The sequence below is a fragment of the Cryphonectria parasitica genome, assembly GCF_011745365.1.
Source record: "Cryphonectria parasitica EP155 unplaced genomic scaffold M406scaffold_5, whole genome shotgun sequence".
NCBI lineage: Eukaryota > Fungi > Ascomycota > Sordariomycetes > Diaporthales > Cryphonectriaceae > Cryphonectria > Cryphonectria parasitica.
Genome location: NW_024468913.1, coordinates 3490165 through 3509696, shown reverse-complemented (window position 1 = coordinate 3509696; position 19532 = coordinate 3490165). Strand labels below are relative to the sequence as shown.

The window sequence follows — 19532 nt, the reverse complement described above, 5'->3', positions numbered from 1 at the left end:
AGGCTGTCGTCTTTCAGGGTGCCCAATTCCCCACTTGAGGATTTGGCCGAATTTCGAAGAAGCGGGGCAGACGGATCTTTCATTCCTTCGCATTCGAAGCCGCCCCCAAGGTCTTAAAATCCGGTATTATAGGGGAGATTGTCAGCTTGCAACGGTGATTCAGTTGTGTCATGCATATGTCTTTGCATGCTATGTCTAATCCTGTTGATCTGAAAGTCTGGACATCATACGATCTCCGTTAAATCTGTGGTACTGATTAGTAGGCATAAACTTAAAGACCAAGCTTGTTCATTTTCCTGGAGGGCTGTAGTGCAGTGAGGGAGCCTTGGGCTTGAGCAGGCCTGTATTTGAATCTCGATCCTTCTTGGTAGGAGAAAGGGTGAAGTCGAGTGGGCGAAGCGTCCAAGAGGTACATGAGCGATGCAGAAGGATCATTGACAGAAGCTCCTCGAGGGTTCACGACATCGTCCGCTATCGCTTACAAGTAATCAGTAGTTGCGAATCTCATGAGAACTTCACCCTCCTTTCCGGCCCATGGCAGTGTACCATCGGGTGACACTGGATGCTTCGCGAACTGACCAATCCACATGCAACAATTGGCGCCGGTTCAAATGAGAAGAGGGAAGAGAACTCCGCTCAGCATGCTTCTTTTTGTTCGTAGCAAAAGCCTGGTACGGCTTTTTGCGGGCCTTCGACGATCTGGCACAAGAAAAGCAAGGGTTGTAGCCGTGTCCCTACAGCTATTTTAAGTTGCTTCTCGGTGCTGAAGAGGTGGTTTCTTGGGCGTTCTCACGGACGCAGCCCACCACAAAAACAATTTCTTCCGTTCCGAACGTTGCAGTGAGGATGACCATCTCTCATCGTGCAAAGGCAACAAAGAGGATGCTATTCCGGACTTAGCGCTTGTCGTGTATCCACAGCCAGTAGACTCCACTTCCATGGCCCTAGACACGCACATGGCTGGTGACAAGTAGCTGCGAGTCATAATGAAGATTGTTCCAGGTGGCAAACAGGCATCCGTGGTGTAATGGTAACATTCCAGCCTTCCATACAAGAGATGTTAAAGCTTGAGCCTCGGGTTCGATTCCCGACGGATGCAAGGATGCTGTTGTTTTGCTCCCCACAGGTACAGGATGGTGCCTGGCATTGTTTCTTTTTCTTCTTCTGTCCTTCTTCCCCCTACTGGTGACGTCGAGATGCATTAATGAGCAACGAGCTACGTTCGGTCGGTATTGTGTTTTGTTCGTGGTAACCTAGAGACGGCGTTGATGTCGGTGTATGTATAGCGAGCGATCTCTCCTCCTTCGTTCGATTCTTGGTCTCCCACACCGTTCCGTGCTAACTCCCAGTCCCCTGCTATTTGCAAGTTGGAAGCAGCAGTACAATCTCAGGCCTAAGAACTGAGACGCAGCGAGAGAGAATTAACCTTATATCATGTTTTGCGCGATGGGACATACCATTCTGGCAGGTGGCGAAAGGAGGCCGGCTCAGCGAACAGAGATAGGTCGAGATCCCGAACGAAGTCCAGCCGGCCAGCCAGCCAGACCACTGTAAGACTCGAGACCAGTCTATGAGCAGAAACTCATTCTCAGTGCACGTCTGCCACGTACCACGTGCGATCGGGCTTCTCTCCGGCCTGTATATGATGACCAAGGGTGCGGTGCACTTTCGTGCCGCCACGAAGGGCTCGCCATTATCATGAGGAACGCAGCAGCAGCAGCTCGTCGATTCCAAGACAGTCTTGTCTCATCGTGCCGATTAGGTTTCATCTGAGCCGAAGAGGAGCCTCCTGGCGCGGGAATGGAGTGTTGACGTAGAAAGAGAAAAAGACCGTGTCATCCCAGATTCAATGTAAACCTCACTACTCCGTCACGTGGACTCACACAGAGACCACCATCAAACAGTCACCTTGCCAGCTGTTAGTAAAAGAAACTGACGAGACTTGGGATTGCACCGTATCCATGGTCATCGAGTCTCCATTGCATCTCATCGCCAGAGTCTTCAAGTGCGATGGGAATACGAGAGTTGACGACGACATTCGAGAATCTGACGAGGCCTCAAAGAGTCAAGTGGATTGGATCGAGAGAGAACGAACGTGCTGCTGGTGGAAATAGTCCGGTAGCCCTTAACTGTTTCGCCGCTGTAGCAGACGCTGCGGTGTGACCGTGACAGCAAGCAGTCCTGACCGAGCGAGTGAGGTTCAAAATGACGATGGGATGGGATATTGACGTAATATGGAAACCTTGGAAGAACCCTTGGGAGCACCCCTAAACCCGCTCTGAACACCCATCCTCCACACAGCGTATTAGTTCCCGTGCACGGGCCGTTCGTAAACGCTAAAGAGACAGCTGACAGTGACTGCCAGACAGCTTGAAACCTTGCATGGATTGCCCCTCTTGCAGGGCTGGCGACTTCACAAGTGTTGCATGGAAGCTGATTTAGAACCTTCTGTCACGGCACTGGTAGTTCTATCGTCTAAGCAAAACCTTATTATGATTGATGCAGTGGGTTAGCAAGGCCACTATGGGATGCAGAGGACATTTTAGCTCTGAAGATCACCACGGTAGAAGAAGGAAAGCACGAAGGGTTCAAGTCCTTGTGGCATGGATGATGTGGACTATGTACTATGTACTATGTGTGGTACCAGTGTGATATGGGGAAGGAGCCAGGGTGAGGAAGGTGGGGTTTCGGTGGCTGGTGTTGTTCTTGCCCAACCACCGTCATCACAACCATGGTCTACCCAGCCTCCCACTATCTTTTTTTTCACCCACTGGCTATGCCTGCTGGCCACTACTGGCGTCATTGCCAACGAGAGAGAAGAAAGAAAACAAGCCAGGGTTGGGAGGGGGACAGGCTACCTGCTGATTACTCTGTGGTCGCTGCAGATGAGCTGTCTCTCCAACCATGCCTCGCTCAGTCCCTCGCTAGAGATGCAGCGTCCCTGCTTGTATCGCTCCTCATAGAGCCAATTGGCCAGAGACCCGGACCCTCTTCACCAGAGTGGGTTCACTTGCTGACCTTGTTGCATGCTATTTTGTTCGTCATGATGGTGGCGCTGGTGTTGGTGCTGGTCCAGGATGCATGTTCACAGGTGTGGCTCTGAACTTGTGGACCCGCCCGGTGAGTGCTTCCCTCCTTCACACGCACTCTCTCTTTTTTTTCTTCTTCTCTCTCTCCTTGCTGCTTCCAAAGTTTATCTTCTTAGTGTCCTTTACTGATTTGCCTGTTCCGTTTTGGTCTTGCAGCCCAATCTTCAGCAACAACAACCACAACAACACGACAAGTCTCTTTTGGGAGCACAGCAGCAACACCAGCTCCTTCTCTCCTCCAACAGCAGCAGCACGACGACCTTTCTGCACACAACAAGTCTGGCTACCATGGCCTACTAGAGGGCATAGCAGAGCATGTAGCAGTGGACAACGAGTCCACCTCTCCTCAGCCTTCTTCCATCGTTCGTTTTGCCCCTAGTCTCTCCTCCTACTCCTCCTCTCGATCTTCCGACAACATCTACGGCCCAGAGCGGCACCACGGCCGTACCCTCTTACCGTACGCTCTGCCCTCTGCCATGGCCATCTCGCCTGGTGAAGGCCCAAGGTCTCCTCAGGAACCACAGTATACACAGCAACAGCTGGAGGCCATCGCAATGGCACAAAATCGCCCGACGAACCCTCCGATTCCCATGATGGGAAGGCCTCTTGAGGAGTTCCGGGACCCGCTGGCGTTGGAGGCCGCCCGCGTGACACCTGGCATCGACGACACCCCATACATACAATATGCGATAGAGCAGCTGACGCGAGAGCGCGAGGGCGAGTCCTCACACCCCTCGACCATGACCTCCGACGGCCAGCCGTTTGTGCCAGGCTCGAGCCGGGGTTATTATGCCCCCAGCAACGGGCCCATGTCACCACGATCTGCTGCTGCCGCCTCCTCCCGTCACAACGACCACCCCAGGCAGAGCATGGATCAGAGTGCTCCTCTCCTGTCCGAGTCCGGCCAGCGACCGTCCTCAAACAGGTCGTCCATGTCGACTCTAGTCAAGGGTACAGAGAAGGGTGCAAAGTTTGCAGCAAGACAGCCGGCTGCAGATGCCTGGGAACCCGTCGACCCCGGGTTCTTCAGCGATGGGCGAGAGAAGATCAACCCACGACTCGTCTTCCGACCGGCGATATTACGAAAGCCATCGATGATCATGCTGTTGGTCGCATGCATGTTGATGCTCGCGGCCTTGATCTTCAGCGCCGTGTTCTCCCAGCGGCACACGGGACTCTGGGATTATGTTGGCACCATCTACAGCGGACAATACTTCCTCTTTCGAGTGCTCCCGGCCATCATAGGAGCTTTCGTCCTGTTCTGGGCGCAGAATATCGTGACGACTATGCTCCGGGTCCGACCCTTTGCGAGACTCGCCGCAACGCAGGGGACCGCGAGGGAGGACGCGATCTTTGACGACCTCTACCCGACGTCATTCCTGCGGCCACAACTGGTGGGCACGTGGCACATCTGGGTGCCCAACCTGATCACGTGGCTGATGAACTTCACTCTGCCCCTGCTGAGCTGTCTGTACACGGTCATCTATGTGGACGGCCAATGGAGGTGGGCGACGGTGCAGGGCGTTGCCTGGACGCTGGTGGCGCTCTACGTCCTGCTCGCTGCTGCCGTCGTTATTGAAATGTCCTGTTGGCTCGTCCGCAAGACCGGTCTGATGTGGGATCCGAGATCGATCGCTGATGTTGCCACCATCGTCGCCAACAGCAACACCCTCGACGATTACAGGGGCACGGAGATCCTCGCCACGAGGGATCAGATGAGGCGGGTGTTGTACAAGAGAAGGACGGACATGCTCACATACTGGCGCTGGGCCGATCGCGAGAGGTCGGACGAGCTTTGGTATACCCTCGGACAGCAGGACGACTGGGACAGCCCGGTCTCGGAACTTGACATGCTGGACGAAAAGGGCAGACCACGGAGTCCTGACAGCCGAGCGCAGCCGAAGCACGCCGAAGATATCAACCCGTGGGGCGACATTGAACTTGAGGGACATGCCATGCACCCCCGCGTGCGGTACCGTCACCTGCCCTTTTGTCTCAAGGACTGCCCGTTGATCGTCGTCATCATCAGCGGCTTTTTCTTGGTCGTGGCCCTCTTCGTCGTGAGTTTTATGCCGCAGACCCGCCTCACCGACAAGGGCTTCCTGCCTCTGCTGTCTGCCGCGCCTATCCCAGGGGCCTTCTCCGCCGCCGACTTCCTCTACAGCTTCCTCCCTGCGCTCCTCGGCATGGCACTCTTCGTCGCCTTCCAGGACCTCGACCTGCACCTGCGCATCCTCCAGCCGTGGGCCGAGCTCGCCTTCCCGCCAGCGGGCGGTGCCCAGCCTGAGGCCTCCATCCTCGCTGACTACGCAGCCTGCTACCCACTCCAGGCCTCGTTCCGCGCTCTGCGCAACCGCCACTGGCGCGTTGCATTCATCTCTTTCCTTTCGGCCCTCTTCGTGTTCATCCCCATCTTCGCAGGCGGTATGTTCCTCGCGCTCACCCCGGCAGACAACATTGTCCGCGTCTACCCGCAGATTCCGCTCTTCTCCATCACCCTCGCGCTGGTGGCCGTCTACTGGCTTGCGCTGGTCTCGCTCTTCCCAAAGCGCCAGGGCCTGCGCCTTCCGCACGCCGTGACGTGCCTCGCGGAGATTATCAGCTTCGTGGCAAACGAGGATTGCGTGCACGAGGACGCCTTCTCGAGCATGATTCGCAACAAGACGTCGCTGGTGGGAAAGCTAGGCGTGGACAGGCGCGACGAGGACAAGCCCCGCTGGACGCTGCACATGGGCGGCGGCGGGGCGCGGGACGAGAGGCTAGGCGTGAGGAGGGTTAGGAGGTACACCGAGAAGGATCCCGCGACAAGGGATCCCGCCGCTGTGAGACTGATGGGCTCGCCTGAGCTGGGGTCTGGCGGCGGCGGCGGCGGCGGCGGCGGTCCCATGGGGTCGAGTCTGGGTGCGAGGGCGATGGGCGAGAGCCGGAGGGAGGCGAGGATGAGTGCCAGGGACGGCGTGAGGGTCAGTCCACAGTATGTCTTTCCCGCCAGGGAGGCTTGAAAGAGGCTTCAGAAGGCTAGCAAAAGGGAAATCCCCTATCTTTTTCTTCTTCTTTCTTTTCTTTTGGTGATCCCTGCCTCACGGATGGGATCAAATTTTTGCATTGCAAGGCGTTTGGCGGTTGTGATACTGTTTTCTATCATGTTGATTTTTACGTGGTAAACGAGCAGTGGGCGAACGATGATTACGATTTCTAATGCATGACATGAACAAATCTGCGAGTATCCTTTGAGGGAGGGAGGCTTGATTTAGAGTGGCTTTTTGCTTCCCCTTTTTCTTTCTTTCCTCTTCTTTTTTTTTCTTTTTCTTTTTCTCTTTCTGCCTTTCTTTTTGTTTTTGCCCTGCTCAGGAGAGGCATCTAGACTCCAACAAAAAGCAAGAACGCAAGAATGATTGACTGTTGAGCAGCTGGATGATGAGTGGATGCGACGACATAGAGAGAGAGGATGGCAGACAAATTTGGCAGACAAACGTACACAGAGAGGGAATTAATACATGATCACACACCTGCGTGTTCTGGCTGCTAACAAACACCACTCCCCCTTCTTTGGCCCGTACCGCATATAGCGTGCAGTGAAACCCAACACCTGAGACGGTGCAGCGAAGAAACAGAACGCTGGGCAGTGGAACGTACAAGGCGTGTCATGCTTGCTCGCCAGCCAGGCTTACTCGTTCTCAACATTCTCTTACCACAGCCTTTTCTTTCCTTCTCTTTCTCTCTCTTCCTTCTTCTTTGAAAGTTGTCAAATTCGTATGTGTGCATGTATAGGTGCCACCTGTAGATTCTGTCCATGTGTATGTATGTCTTTGCCATGATTCTCCATGCTATTCATCCCTACATTTTGCATGCATCAAAAAGGTGTGTCAAACTCCCTACCTCCCCACCTATATCCCCCCCCCCCTCCCTCTTTCTTTTATGCCGTCCCGGGGGCGGGATAGCAGTTGTGTCCGGCTTGTCTTTTTCTCCGCGGCAGGCTCCCGTGTCGGCCCTTTTCCACCCCCCTTCTTTTCTCGCCCTGTCTGAGTAGCTTGTTTCGACTCATGGGTTTGTTTCGTGCGGCAAACTCTTTTTGGTTTACTTATCTTTATTTTTATTTTTCTCCTGTCCTTTCCAATCTGAGGGAGTAAAGACGACGTGGAGACGCTGTCTGCAACATTGCCTCAAGGCCTATTGGCAAGGGGAAATTTCGTGGATGAATCTGTGATGTTTATATCAGACTTTGCAGTTTCTACCTCATCCCATGCTTCTTCTTTCTTTGTCTAATTTTCTTGTTTGTAGCTGTATCTATACACGTATAACTAAGTACTCTTCTTGGAAAAGGAGGAGGCGAGGCGGTTGCATCGACATACACCAGGCAAGAAATGCGATACAAGGCTCTCCGTATCTTCCCACTACTTCCGCAGTATCGGGTGCTATTATTGCATCATCACCATGGCAGGCTGCAGGATCTGGAGTGTTCTGCATCCGGCCATCAATACCAAACCGGTTACCCGAACATTGCTTTTGTTTATCTTTCTGTCACACACGCACATGAGCAGGAAAAGTTTTGCGTATACTTATTCATGTTTTGTTGACATTCCAGTCATCGGGTATCCGACCTTGGCGTCTACAATCCGTCTTTGCCCCCCAACAACAGGCAAGGCAGAAGAAGGTTGTTGGGAGGGGGGAGGGGGAGAATACAACAATCATGCTATGATGAATGTTTTTGTCAAAGTAATCATTCTTCAGAGGTCACAAGTCTCTAGAATAAAAAGAAACTGCCAGCTGCATGCAGGGTTCACATTAAGCCCCATAGAGACAAGAAGAAAACCCCCCGCCTTGCAGCACACCTGCAGCCCTCAGCCGCCCACCAACGCACTCCCTGACAACCGACCGAGCTACCAGATTCAGGAAAGACGTTCTTCCTCTCTGCCGTTGGCTTCACATCCGACTATATTGCCTGCCGGTGTTCCCCTGCAAACCTCCCTCCCTTCAACGAATGTGCGCCTGTCATGCATGCCGCGAAACATCCCCTCAACGTCATGTAATCCGATTCGCAAGTATGCAGGGCTGCTTCACTCCCAGAGAAGGTTCCCTGCGGTGAGACCCGTAACAAAGGCTAGAGTTTATTCCCCTCCTCCTTGATGTGAGATGTGGTGGTGTCTGCCGTTTGACGTTTGTCCAGGTGGCAGATGCAAGTAGGTTGCAGCTGAGGCTGAAATGTTGTAACCCACCTACACAGATTTGAATCCACACACTCACACACACCACCACACTCAACCTTGGGGTTCACTTTTGTCATCATCTTGATCTCCGATACTTAAAGTAGGCAACCAGATATCATCACTCAATATGGGACGTTTCAAAGTAGAATAGCCGACGGAAAGGGACGGCTGTTGTAATATATCATAGCGACCTCTCACCTAATTAACAAACGACTTACACATGTACGTATAACATATTCAATATCAAGTAACACCAGCACATCAAGATTTTATACTTCTTGCATAAAAGGCCCTCGCAGGGAAGATCTGTAGCAGTCTGTCCTTTCCCTCTCTGTGTTTTGAAAAGCCGTTGGCAATATGCATGTCTCAGCGCTCGGCCCTGGAGTTTGTACTTTGAAAACCGTCCATGGGAATTGACGGGGGGTTTTCCCCCTCTCCAACGTGGACAGCGCTGCTTTTTTCAAGCTTCGAAGGGATACATGCCGTCGACTATGATCTTTTTCCTTTTCGTCCCCTCTTTCACTTTCTCTCTCCCCCCTCTCCTTCTCTCTCTCTGTCTTTTCTCTCTCCCTCGACCAGATCGAGATAGACCTGGTGAGGTCTTGTCTCGTGACCCCGCAAAGAAACCGAGACAAACGCGCTGATCTGGAATTCCACTTCCGTACTGGCGTGTGTGCTCACTCTTTTTGCAGAAGGTCTTGAGAAGGGCTTTTGATACTCGGCTGTCCTACATCTGTTCATTTTCCGTGTTGCTTTTTCTCCATGAACCACCAAAGCGGAAAATTTGAAATCTGATAGATCGTATAACCAGGGAAGAACAGCCGCTACCGCTTGCTTTCCCACTATCTCCACGGATAAGTCCTATGCACCATCTCTCTCTTATTCTCTACACACACACACACACACACACACACACACACACACATGTGGATCTAGGCTGGCTAGAACTTGACTGACCATGACTTGCACCTGTCACATGTATGATGATTTCGCCACAGGGTGAGAGAGAGTGTGTCTACTTAGTTCGTTGCACACGGCTCATGCAGCCTGGCTGGCGGCATCCGGAGCCTCCTTGCAGCCCTTCCCGGCGGCCCCGCGCGGACGATCATGTTCGGTGCGTCTTGTGCAGTAGTCTGCCCCAAAAGGAAGCTCGCCATGACTTTCTCTTTTCTGTATACTTGTCGTACGTAGGAACTATGTACTGTAGTGACGAAATCAGTGGGGTGGGCCCATGGACACGGTTTGTACATTCCCCTCCTTGGTCCAAAGGGTAGAAACACACATATGTCGAGGCCCCAGTGTCGCTCCCACATTCCTGGCTTCTCTTCATTCCTCCCTCGTGTTGTTTTTTTCCCCACCAAAAAGGGCCAAGCCGCGACCCCGACTGTAGGCATAGAGATCTTCCTTCTCTTCCAAGAGTTCTGTGGCGAACGTCCTCCGTTCTCCTCCCCGCTGTCCTCTCTCTCTCTCTCTCTCTCTCTCTTCGCCTCTTGCTTGTTCTCCTAATCTCTGTCTCCCTCTTCTCACAAACACAAACATACACATTCGATCTTGTCCTCTTCTGTCTCCATACAGATTAACCCACTAACACCACCATCATCGCCAATTTCCTTCTCCTCCCTGAAGTCCTTAAACTTTCGTTATATTGTTTGGACCTTTGTCAGATCCCTACACCTTGCCTGGCTCAGGATCTCAGACTATCAAAACCAGCTTTGGTTACCAAAAAAAGACAATAGTCACAATACCTCTCATCTCCCGACTGAAAACACATACCAAGCATAGCAAAACCAATTGCTGGTGGGACACAGATTGATTTCAATCATCGTCGTCATCAATCACCGTCACCACCATGGAGAGGCCCAGTAAGCTGGCTGATCTAAAACTTGTCAACAAGTACTACCCGGCGCAGGGTGCTGTCGCCAACTACTCGTACCCAAGCAGCCTCAAGGTCGAGGGACGCTCCTCGGTGGGCTCGCAGGCCTCGGTGCCGGACATGGTGGCTGACGACCGGGACTCCATCATCTCTACGGATGCTGCTGATGGGGTGGACAATCGGGACTCGTACCACTCGTCTGGTGCCGAGCTGTGGGACTCGTTCTGGGAGGATCCTTTCTGGGAGGCCAACGCGGAGGAGGCAAGCCGTGAGGCGGATGGGATCACGCAGAGGATCATCAACAACAATGGGAGTTATCCGGCGTTGATTCCCTCGCCGGACCACAATGTGACGCGGAAGCAGGAGTATTTCGCCAGCCAGGCCGACAGCAGCGATAAAGTGGAGGAGGAGGCACCTGGCAGCAACAGCAATGACGAGCCAGCGTCAGGAGGTGGTGACACTGCCTCTCGCCGCCAGTCGAGGAATAGTAAATGTCCCTCGATCATCGCCATCAAACGCGAGGCTGCGGCGGCTGCTACAACTTCTACACCTACCTCTGCTGCCTCCTCCAGACCGGTGACGCCCAAGGCCAGCTATTCTCTCTTCCCAAAGCCGATGCCAACACCACCAATGGTTGAAGTCACCCCTAAGCAACCCATCCGGCCACCAAGAGCCACCACGACGTTATGGGAACCCCCAGCATATCTCATGTCTCCAATCTCCCTGCGCTCTTCCTCTTCTTCTGGTAGCAGTAGCAGAAGCAGGATATCAACAAGGCGCAGAACCCACAAGCCACTCTCAGAACTCGCAATCTTCCCCTTCCGGTCCTCCTGGATACACTCCGCCCCGACCACGCCCGTCATCATCGGCCCATCACCACTGGCTGCGGATGCACCGACGAAACGAGACTCCTCCCAGTCCTGCCCTCAGAGCCAGCGATTTCCAGTGAGGCCATCCAGAACACGCTCCGACACAATGACATCTACCTCGTCCACAGCATCAGCGCCGCATCCAAGAACGCTCAGCTTCTTACAACACGATGTGTCGAGTACTCCTCCTACTCCTCCTCCGCCACCACCTCTTCCTATCCCACCCCCACCACGTTCACCAGGACGCGCATCAGCAGCAGTAGCAGCAGCAGCAGCAACAACAACAGCTACCACAACAGCTACAACCACAGCAAACCGGCACTCCCAGCCCCAAATACCCAAGGTTTCAACTCAAGTCCGTCTTCAAAGGTGTATGACAGACATCGAACAGCTACCACGCCTCCCTTGTCCAGCTCCTCGCCCTCCTCCTCCTCCTCCTCCTCCTCCTCCCTCCTCCTCCTCCCAACATCACCCGATGGCCTACGAAGTAACCACTCCACCCCCACCATCCTCAACATCCTCCTCATCCTCCTCCTCAACCCGCGGCCGGAGATCCACATCCACCGCCATCACCTCTTCCTCCTTCTCCTCCTGCTCATCCCCACCCTCGCCCCTCCCACCCGTCTTCCCCGTCTCCGTCTTCGAGGTGGACTCGGACTCCGAGACAGAGGGCGAGAGGAGCTTTGCGCGCAGGCTCGCACGCAGCTTCGCGCCCAGCAGCAAGCGCACAAGGAGCGCGAGTGCGGCGCCGAGGTCGCGGAAGGGCCAGGAGGTTGCCAAGGGCCAGCTGAGGCGGGGGCGGGCGGGGACGGTGGTGGTGACGACGACGACGCCGGCGCAGGCGCCAAGGGATAGCGGTGAGAGTGTGGAGGGAAAGGAGGTGGATGAGAGGCCTGTTCTTCGGAAGCAGAAGAGTGAGGTGTTTGGGAGGATGCTTTGGGGGCGGCGGAGGTGATTGGGGTTTTTTGTTGAGCGAGCGGCTCCTGGACTTGTGCAGGGGGCTTGTTCTTTGGGAGTGAAGATACTGGGTGCTGGGCTGTGGATATATTCATTGATATGGCTTGATTGACTTGAGCGGTGTATGTTGTCTATACAGTGATCTTGGATGCAGATGGTTAGGTTCTTTTCTTTTTGGATTCCCTGGTCATGATGATTGATACTGTGGTACCAATGCAAGAGCTTCATTGAACAAGACTTCAGATAAAGTATCCTGTGAGGACAGTAGCTACTAAACTCATTCGATGGCTGTTTCTTCGGGGCCTTTAAAGATGATGGCACAGGGACTATTAAGCATTTGATGTTGGAGTTCAGTTGAGAGAGAGGAGAAGAGTAAATTATGTAACCCTCTTTTCTAGTTGTCCTCACGAGACAATTTCATTCTGATTCCTCTACCACTCAGAGCCGCTGTTTCTCCTGCACCATACTGGCATACTCATGCCAGACATGCTCAAAGCCCATCTTCTTAGCCAACCTCTCCTCGGTAATGACATAAGGAGAAGGAAACCAGCTGCTGACATCCCTCCCGGCCATCATGCCGACCAGAGCCTCGCCAGTCAGCCAGCACTTGTCCATCCCGTAGCCCTGGAACCCAGCCGCGATCCACTCCTCCCCAGGCTCACGGCCTGTCGCGTTGCCGGGCAGTTTACCCACCAACGGCAAGCCATCAGGCGTCATGCCCATCACACCGGACCAGATGGCCCTCAGGGTCGGCTTCTCCAACCCGTCGCCGCTCACAGCCGAGAACATGCGCGGCAGCAGAGCCGGCAGGTCCTTCCTGGAGGCCTCGCTGACAAAGGTGTCGTCGCTGCACAGACACTCCTCGATGGTCTGGTACTCGGTGCCCACAAACATGTCCTTGGTCTTTGCGTTCTGCTGCAGGTAGTACAGGCCAAAGTGGAACGAGCCCGTCTGCGGGTCGAGGCGCGTGGGCTGCATCAGGCTCCAGGAACGCTCGCCTCCTTGCGAAGGGAAGTGTGCTGGGACGGCCTGGGTTGTCATGTGGCCGCGGAAGGGGTAGATCTTGCCGCGCAGGGACGGGAGGAGGTGGGCGGTGAAGCCGTTGGTGCAGTAGACCACGCGCTTGGCCTTGATGAGGCCGCGAGGCGTGGTCACAATGTACCTGTGCGTCACTGCTTTGTTGTCTGCTGCATCAGGGTCCTCGAACACGGATGTCACGGGGGTGTGCGTCTCGATGGCGAGACGGTCAGGGTGGGCCTTTAGGAGGCGGGTGAAGACCTCGGTGCAGAGCCTGTACGGCCACAGGGCGCCTGCTTGCTGGATATAGCCGCCGACGACGTCGATGAGGCCCCATTCTTCATTGAGCTCTTTAGCACCGGCGAGCCGGTTGTGGTTCTTGTGCTCGGGGACTTCCTTGGCCATCATCTTGATCGAGTTCACATGGTGCTCCCAGAGCTTGTCGTCCGTGACGGCGCACAGTTTCTGGACGGTGCGGATCTCGCTCTTCTCCTGGATGTCGGCGTCCATCTTGCTCAGGATCTCTTGGACTCTGTCAACGTTCATCAGACTGAAACGGGCCATATCTCTAGCTGCCTCGACGCCGTGGTGCTCGACCCAGTCTGAGAACTTGTGGCCGGCTGCTGAGACGAGGTGGCCCTATAAGACAACAACACACGTCAACACGTTGTCAGATAATAATAGAACAATAGGACAGAGAATTAAAAGAAGGAAAGAAAGAAGAAGAAGAATTAGACGAGGATGGGAGTCTCAAAGACGTGTGGGTGCTAACTTACTCCATTGCGTCCAGTTGCTCCCGAAGTGAGAGTCCTAGCCTCGAGAACGGTGACATGGATGGGACCAAAGGATTCGTCTTCTAGAAGAGCCTTGCTGACGCTGCATCCGGTGATGCCAGAGCCGATAACCACAATATCGGTCTCGGTGCGCAGTGTGGGGGACTGGATGGCTGAGACGTCTGGGTGAGGGGGCAGCTGCCAGAAGGCCTGGGTAGGATTAGGCCGTGGGAGTCCTGGATCTGCAGTAACGAGGGACTCGATCTTGGCCTTGAAGGCGTCTGGAGTACGTGCTAGATGATCAGCATGCGTATTGACAGGGCATCCAGTGATACGTGGTAATTCCAATTGAACAGGGCTGCGGCAGACAAACCGTTATTTGATACGGAACCCATCTCTTCCACCTTTGTCCTCAGACGGCAATCAATAGTAGTGTTTTGAGTGTTGACTTCTAGAGACGATTCGCATCAAGAATACTTAAACAGCAGTCCAACGTTCAAAGATGAGGGGGGCTCGTCTCACTATTTCGCCTTCATCTTTTTGAAGCGGCACCCCAAATCAGTCACTTGTGAATTATGATCAATAATGAATGTAAGGATCAAACCTAATAGGGTTGGTTGATGCCAGGTACGGTTACACTTGCCGGGCTTGTACAAGCTTCATGCTGCATACTACCAAGTTACTTGCCTGAACTTGCCGAAGATAAGAACGGAGTTACGACAAGTAGTATATCATAAGAAGGACGCTTTGTGTTGAACTCTACTATGTTTTACTGCTAAATTTCTCCTTCCATTGCGTCCAGTAGCAGAGTTTATGAATTTAACCTCGGCTCTACGCAGCAGCATAAAGATATGCCAGGCTAAATAAAGGGTGCATCCTCCTACATATTACATGGTTCACTCCAGCAACATGAACCTTAATACTACTAACAACTGCTTTAACGTTTTATAGCCAAAATAAAACCCATGTGAGTTGCCCGTCGTCTATAACTTCTAGATTCGTCCAAGGCACGGGATCATGTGTGAAACCTGGATAAGGACGCGAAGATCTTGTATCGAAACTTTTCCCCTTGCAAACCAAGTAATTAAAGCTTTTTGACTTTCACGTGGCTGTTCTGTATCATTTCACCGTCGCCAAGATGGGGTATTCCCCCGGTCTTAGCGGCCCTGCTTGCTGAGTCGCTCTCCGCTTTGCTTTGCCCGTTCCTATCTTATCTACGATGGAGACGGAGCGAGTTGGTTGAGGCAACGAGGTTATCCTCTTTCGCCCCCGGGATCCGGGGAAAGACAGGTGGAGACCTTTTCGAGGCGTCGTGAGCGTTCGGGCAACCAGAGGACGATAAGCCCCAAGCGCGACCTAGACCTTCTTCTTGCTGATGGACACGTCGAGAGCCTAGGTTTCATTAAATCACCTGCCCTTCCTCCTCGTACTGAAGAGGCGAAAAAAAAATAAGAGGAGGGAAATCACATCTCTTGAATGTTATTTAGGGAGTTCACGGTCTCCTTTTCTTCTTCAACACTGTCAAACTGAGCTGCATCCGGGTGGTTGTTTCTTATTATTGACACCACATTCTTGGCTCTTCTACTAACACAAGACGTCTTGGCTTCTTGATTACTTACTACCACAATAGTCTTCGGAACCACACGACTACCCACAGTCACCTTCACTGCCGCCACCAGTCATGGCGACCATTGAAGAAATAGCGGCTGAAGAGCCCATGGATCCTGGGAGGCTCGAGGCCAAGCAGGTCGCCAACTCGGACGATATGGAGCTGATAATGTTGGGCAAGAGTCCCAAGATGAAGAGAGTCTACAACTTCTGGACGTGTACGTGGAATGATTCCCCTCTTACTTGGCTGCCCCGCCACTCCGAGATGGTCAAAGATCAATCATAGCTGACAATCAACTATCAGTATGTGCGTACCAAGTCATGATGTGCGCCACATGGGCATGCGTTGTGGTCCTGTACGGCACCATCTTCGATATTGGAGGCCCAGTAGGCCTTCTGTACGGATCGTGAGTTTACAACCCCCGACTATCCTTTCTGGATGATTATTCTGCATTCTCTTCTGTTCCCCCTTTTTCAATTCGTTCGGGTAATAGTGTATCTAACAAGCCAATTCCAAAGAATCGCCGTTGCCATTGGTCAAACTCTCCTCATGGCCTCCCTGGCAGAGTACTGTGGCATCTGGCCCACCGCCGGAGGACAGCAGTTCTACGTGCAGGTCCTGGCCAGCCCCAAGTGGCGGCCCTTACTCTCGTACCTCGTCGGCTGGGCACTGATGACGGCTGAGATGTCGGTCAGCTCCTCGTGCGCGATCCAAAACGCCAACATCATCGGTTCCTTCATCCAGACCGTGCACCCCGATTTTGAATGGACTGTAAGCAGCAGTAGACCGGACACCCCCCTTCCCCGAAGCAGGTTCACGCTCGACGCACAGGCTGACAAGGTGTAATGACTGGCATAGTCCTGGATGAACTTCCTCCTCTACCTCGCCTTTATCATCGTTCCGCTGTTCATGAACCTCCACGCCTCCCTCCTGCCGTTCTACAGCTCCTTTGGCGCGTTCCTTACCGTCGGCGGCTTCTTCGCCTGGGCCATCACCGTCCTGGTCAAGGCGCCCAAGTCCAGCGCCGAGTTTGTTTTTACCACATTCTTGAACAACACTGGATACACGAGCAGCGGTTGGGTTTTCATCATGGCCTTTTACAACTCAATCTACGGTCTGTATGGCACTGATGCCATGATGCACCTGGTGGAGGAGATGCGAAATGCCGCAGAGGATGCGCCTGTGAGTCCTATCCCCCTTCTCTCGTGCCTTCTCTACTATATCATATCCTTCTTTTTCTACTCGATAGCTCACTGTGCTGATTCTCGTGTGATGACACAGCGAGCGATGGTCTGGTCGATGATTTTTGCTGGTGTCACCACTATTGTTACCGATCTGATCCTCCTCTTCACGTGCGGCAACTATGCGTCCTATGCCGAAGAGCTGTAAGTTGAGATGATGTCCTCTACATCCTGGGGCGACGTTAATGACTGACAAAATCATGTGCAGTGCCCCGTACGTCTCGTGGTTTGCGGAGATCTCCGGTAGCTTATACGGTGGTGGTCTCTTCATCTCCATCCTGTTTGTGATAGGCAATGTGAGTTACCTCCCCACTGCATCCCATTATCTGTTTCGACATGGTCTCCTAATATGACAATCATTTGATAGCTGCTCATCTGCGTCGGCGTGTTGGCTTCCTGCTCTCGCCTCGGATGGAGAATGGCTGAGGACAAGGCGTTCCCTTACTCTGACTGGCTGGCCAAGCTTCACCCCAAATACGGTGTTCCCTGGAACATGATGCTGGTGGTCTTTGTTGTTGAGATCGTGGTTGGTAAGTCAAGCTCATCACCTGCCGTGTCGTACTCCCAAATGTGCAAGCAGCTGACATTCTCGCTCTCTTTCTCCACCAGGCCTCATCTCTCTGGGTAGCGACCTTGCGTTCTATGCCATCGTCAGCGGATCAGGCGTGTTCTTTCAGACAGCTTACATCGCTCCGATCATTGCGGTAAGATTGAAAAACTCATCTTGTCCTTCGAGATTTGGTTCAAAAGGCTGACGAGCTCTGCTTCAGGTTCTGGTCCGAGGACGTCACGTCCTGCCCGAGCGGAAACACTTTGACCTCGGCCGGTGGGGTCTCCTGATCAACTATATATCAGTTGCCTGGGCCTTGTTGGTCATTGTGATGTACCTGTTAGTATTACCCAGAACTTGAACAACCCCCCCCCCCCTGTCTATTCTCTTTACTGACACACGAACCTTTCTCTGCAACTAGCTGCCCACTGTATCTTCCTGTCACTGGCGAGAATATCGGCAACATGAACTGGGCATGCGCCATTGTCGGCGCCGAGGTTCTCTTTTCGGGCTTGTACTGGGTCTATGCGGCCCGCCATAAGTACTTGAAAGAGTCGGATGTGGTGTTGACGGCCCAGATCTCGAACCAGGCTCAGCTGGAAGGTCAAGCCGTCGATACCAAGGGTCCTCAAGACACTAAGACTATGTAGGAGAACATGGATAGATGAAGTGTAGATTAATGTCTGAATAGCAGAATTGATGAGCAAGGTTGTGTGTTGTACTACATAACCCATGCAGCAGATGCGACAGTATGGCTAGACTTGAATCATTTCCAGCCTGTACTGGGGAATCGCCGTCCTTTCAGAGGGATACTTTGGGTGATCAAGCGACTCGCCTTGCGGGAGAGAGCTGATTACCATGATGACACACACACACGAGACTTGAATCCTGCTACCACTTGTAATCATAACCTCCCAAAAGTACAGAGATGCAGCGCTTTCATGAACAGTCTCTCAAGTAGTACAAATTGCTTTTTATTCAAAAGCAGTAAATCCCTGTTACAATTGATCTGCATGTCGCTTCTCCAGCCAGACAGTATGCATTGCGTCTGTTTTCAGCTAGAGAGTCCGGGATCTCCGTATTAAATCTAGACGAAACATGAGAGAGGATTCCTGTGGTCTTGATTTGTTTTTGCTTTTGCAATACTGACGTATGTGAGAGTCCTACCATGCTAGGCCCTAGTAGGCCTGAAAAGCTTCGGTGATGCCCACTGCGGTCATCAACGTGCTGAGTACTCAAGCCATCCGTTTCGAAGGTGTAGTCACTGGAGTGTTTGGTACAGAGCCTCCACCAACATTCAGACTGTGGATGTACCTGTGCTTGTCGAACAATGTGGGCTCGCCATACAGCTCGTTGTTCGCCAGGGGAAGTTCTGCTTTGTTTGCGCCGAATGGGCAGAAGCGTGCTGATGACGCTCACCATCTCAGTTGCCTATGGAAAAGAAATCGTCAGATCAAGGTCGAAGAAGAGATGGATGGCAGAGGGAAGAAGGAGGAGGATAAGCATGCTGTACGTAGTAATCGTCAACGATTGTGTCGATCCAAAACCGCTAGATGCAAAATGTCACCCTCCAGCTCTCTTCGTCTACATCAAAACACACTTCGGCCTGCTGTTGTTCTTCTTGGTGGCCCTGTTGACATCATCCCTCCAGCTCTGCACTTTGCACGTGGTGCGAGCATCAGTGGTTGAGTAGCTACTGCCCACGATGATGGGTTCTCGTGTAGGCGTCAGGCTGACGCTGCCTTGGGGCTGTGATTTGGACATGCCTGGGTCCTTGTTCTGTTTGTTTGAGGGCATAATGAGGTAAGATAGACTGTTAGCTGCAGGGGTAAGAGGAGGGAACAGCTGAAAATATTTGGTCAATTAGGTAGGTTAGGGCAATAGACCACCAGGACTTTGATTATCTTGTGACACCTCGCTTTCGTTTCGCCTGGTTGATTCTGATATCGAAAAGATGAAGGCTTTCTGAGATGCAAGTGACTGTCTTCTGATGAGGCGCATGTTCTGAAAATTTGATAATTAGAAGATATCGAAGAGAGTTTCAGTGCTAGATGAATTCAACCATGAGAGTAAACTGAAGACCAACGCACTTAAACTTTCAGCGAGGGTGTGTTTGCTTGGGTCGAATACTGTTACACATGCTACAATAGATAATGTCCCCCAGCATAATTGCTCAACATGACTGGCAAGATACACAAGTATTGCAGATATTGCTCAGGGCGTTTGACTGTCCGAGACGTTCTGCCGCAAAGAAGGAGCATCTAGAACTGCCGAAGAGCAGTCAATCATAATGAAAGAGAAACAAAAAGCAACCATACTCAGTCAAGAGTGGCAGAAGTCCTCATGA

The 19532-nt window shown here is 52.7% G+C and overlaps 4 protein-coding genes and 1 non-coding gene across 5 annotated transcripts; 4 read left to right on the top strand and 1 right to left on the bottom strand.

The window, feature by feature from the left end:
* The first annotated feature begins 1013 nt into the window (after positions 1-1013).
* Positions 1014-1099, top strand: M406DRAFT_t75. The gene has a single exon. It is a non-coding gene; the product is annotated as a tRNA-Gly (tRNA).
* A 2544-nt stretch (positions 1100-3643) lies between these two features.
* M406DRAFT_259260 (uncharacterized protein) lies at positions 3644-6091 on the top strand (the record flags this gene model as incomplete). The annotated part of the gene is made up of 2 exons (XM_040917285.1): positions 3644-5146; positions 5300-6091. The coding sequence occupies 2 exons, from the start codon at positions 3644-3646 to the stop codon at positions 6089-6091; spliced, it is 2295 nt and encodes a 764-aa protein (XP_040775975.1).
* A 4054-nt stretch (positions 6092-10145) lies between these two features.
* On the top strand, positions 10146-11893 carry M406DRAFT_70478 (uncharacterized protein; the record flags this gene model as incomplete). Its single annotated transcript, XM_040925351.1, has 2 exons — positions 10146-10802; positions 10925-11893. The coding sequence occupies 2 exons, from the start codon at positions 10146-10148 to the stop codon at positions 11891-11893; spliced, it is 1626 nt and encodes a 541-aa protein (XP_040775974.1).
* Positions 11894-12433: 540 nt separating this feature from the next.
* M406DRAFT_340509 (FAD dependent oxidoreductase) lies at positions 12434-14180 on the bottom strand (the record flags this gene model as incomplete). The annotated part of the gene is made up of 3 exons (XM_040921561.1): positions 12434-13651; positions 13789-14027; positions 14159-14180. 3 exons carry the CDS (start codon positions 14178-14180, stop codon positions 12434-12436), a joined length of 1479 nt encoding a protein of 492 aa, XP_040775973.1.
* A 1286-nt stretch (positions 14181-15466) lies between these two features.
* Positions 15467-17835, top strand: M406DRAFT_331325 (amino acid transporter; the record flags this gene model as incomplete). Its single annotated transcript, XM_040920616.1, has 10 exons — positions 15467-15611; positions 15698-15800; positions 15913-16165; positions 16253-16576; positions 16676-16779; positions 16844-16931; positions 17003-17165; positions 17245-17339; positions 17406-17524; positions 17607-17835. 10 exons carry the CDS (start codon positions 15467-15469, stop codon positions 17833-17835), a joined length of 1623 nt encoding a protein of 540 aa, XP_040775972.1.
* Between the last annotated feature and the right edge of the window lie 1697 nt (positions 17836-19532).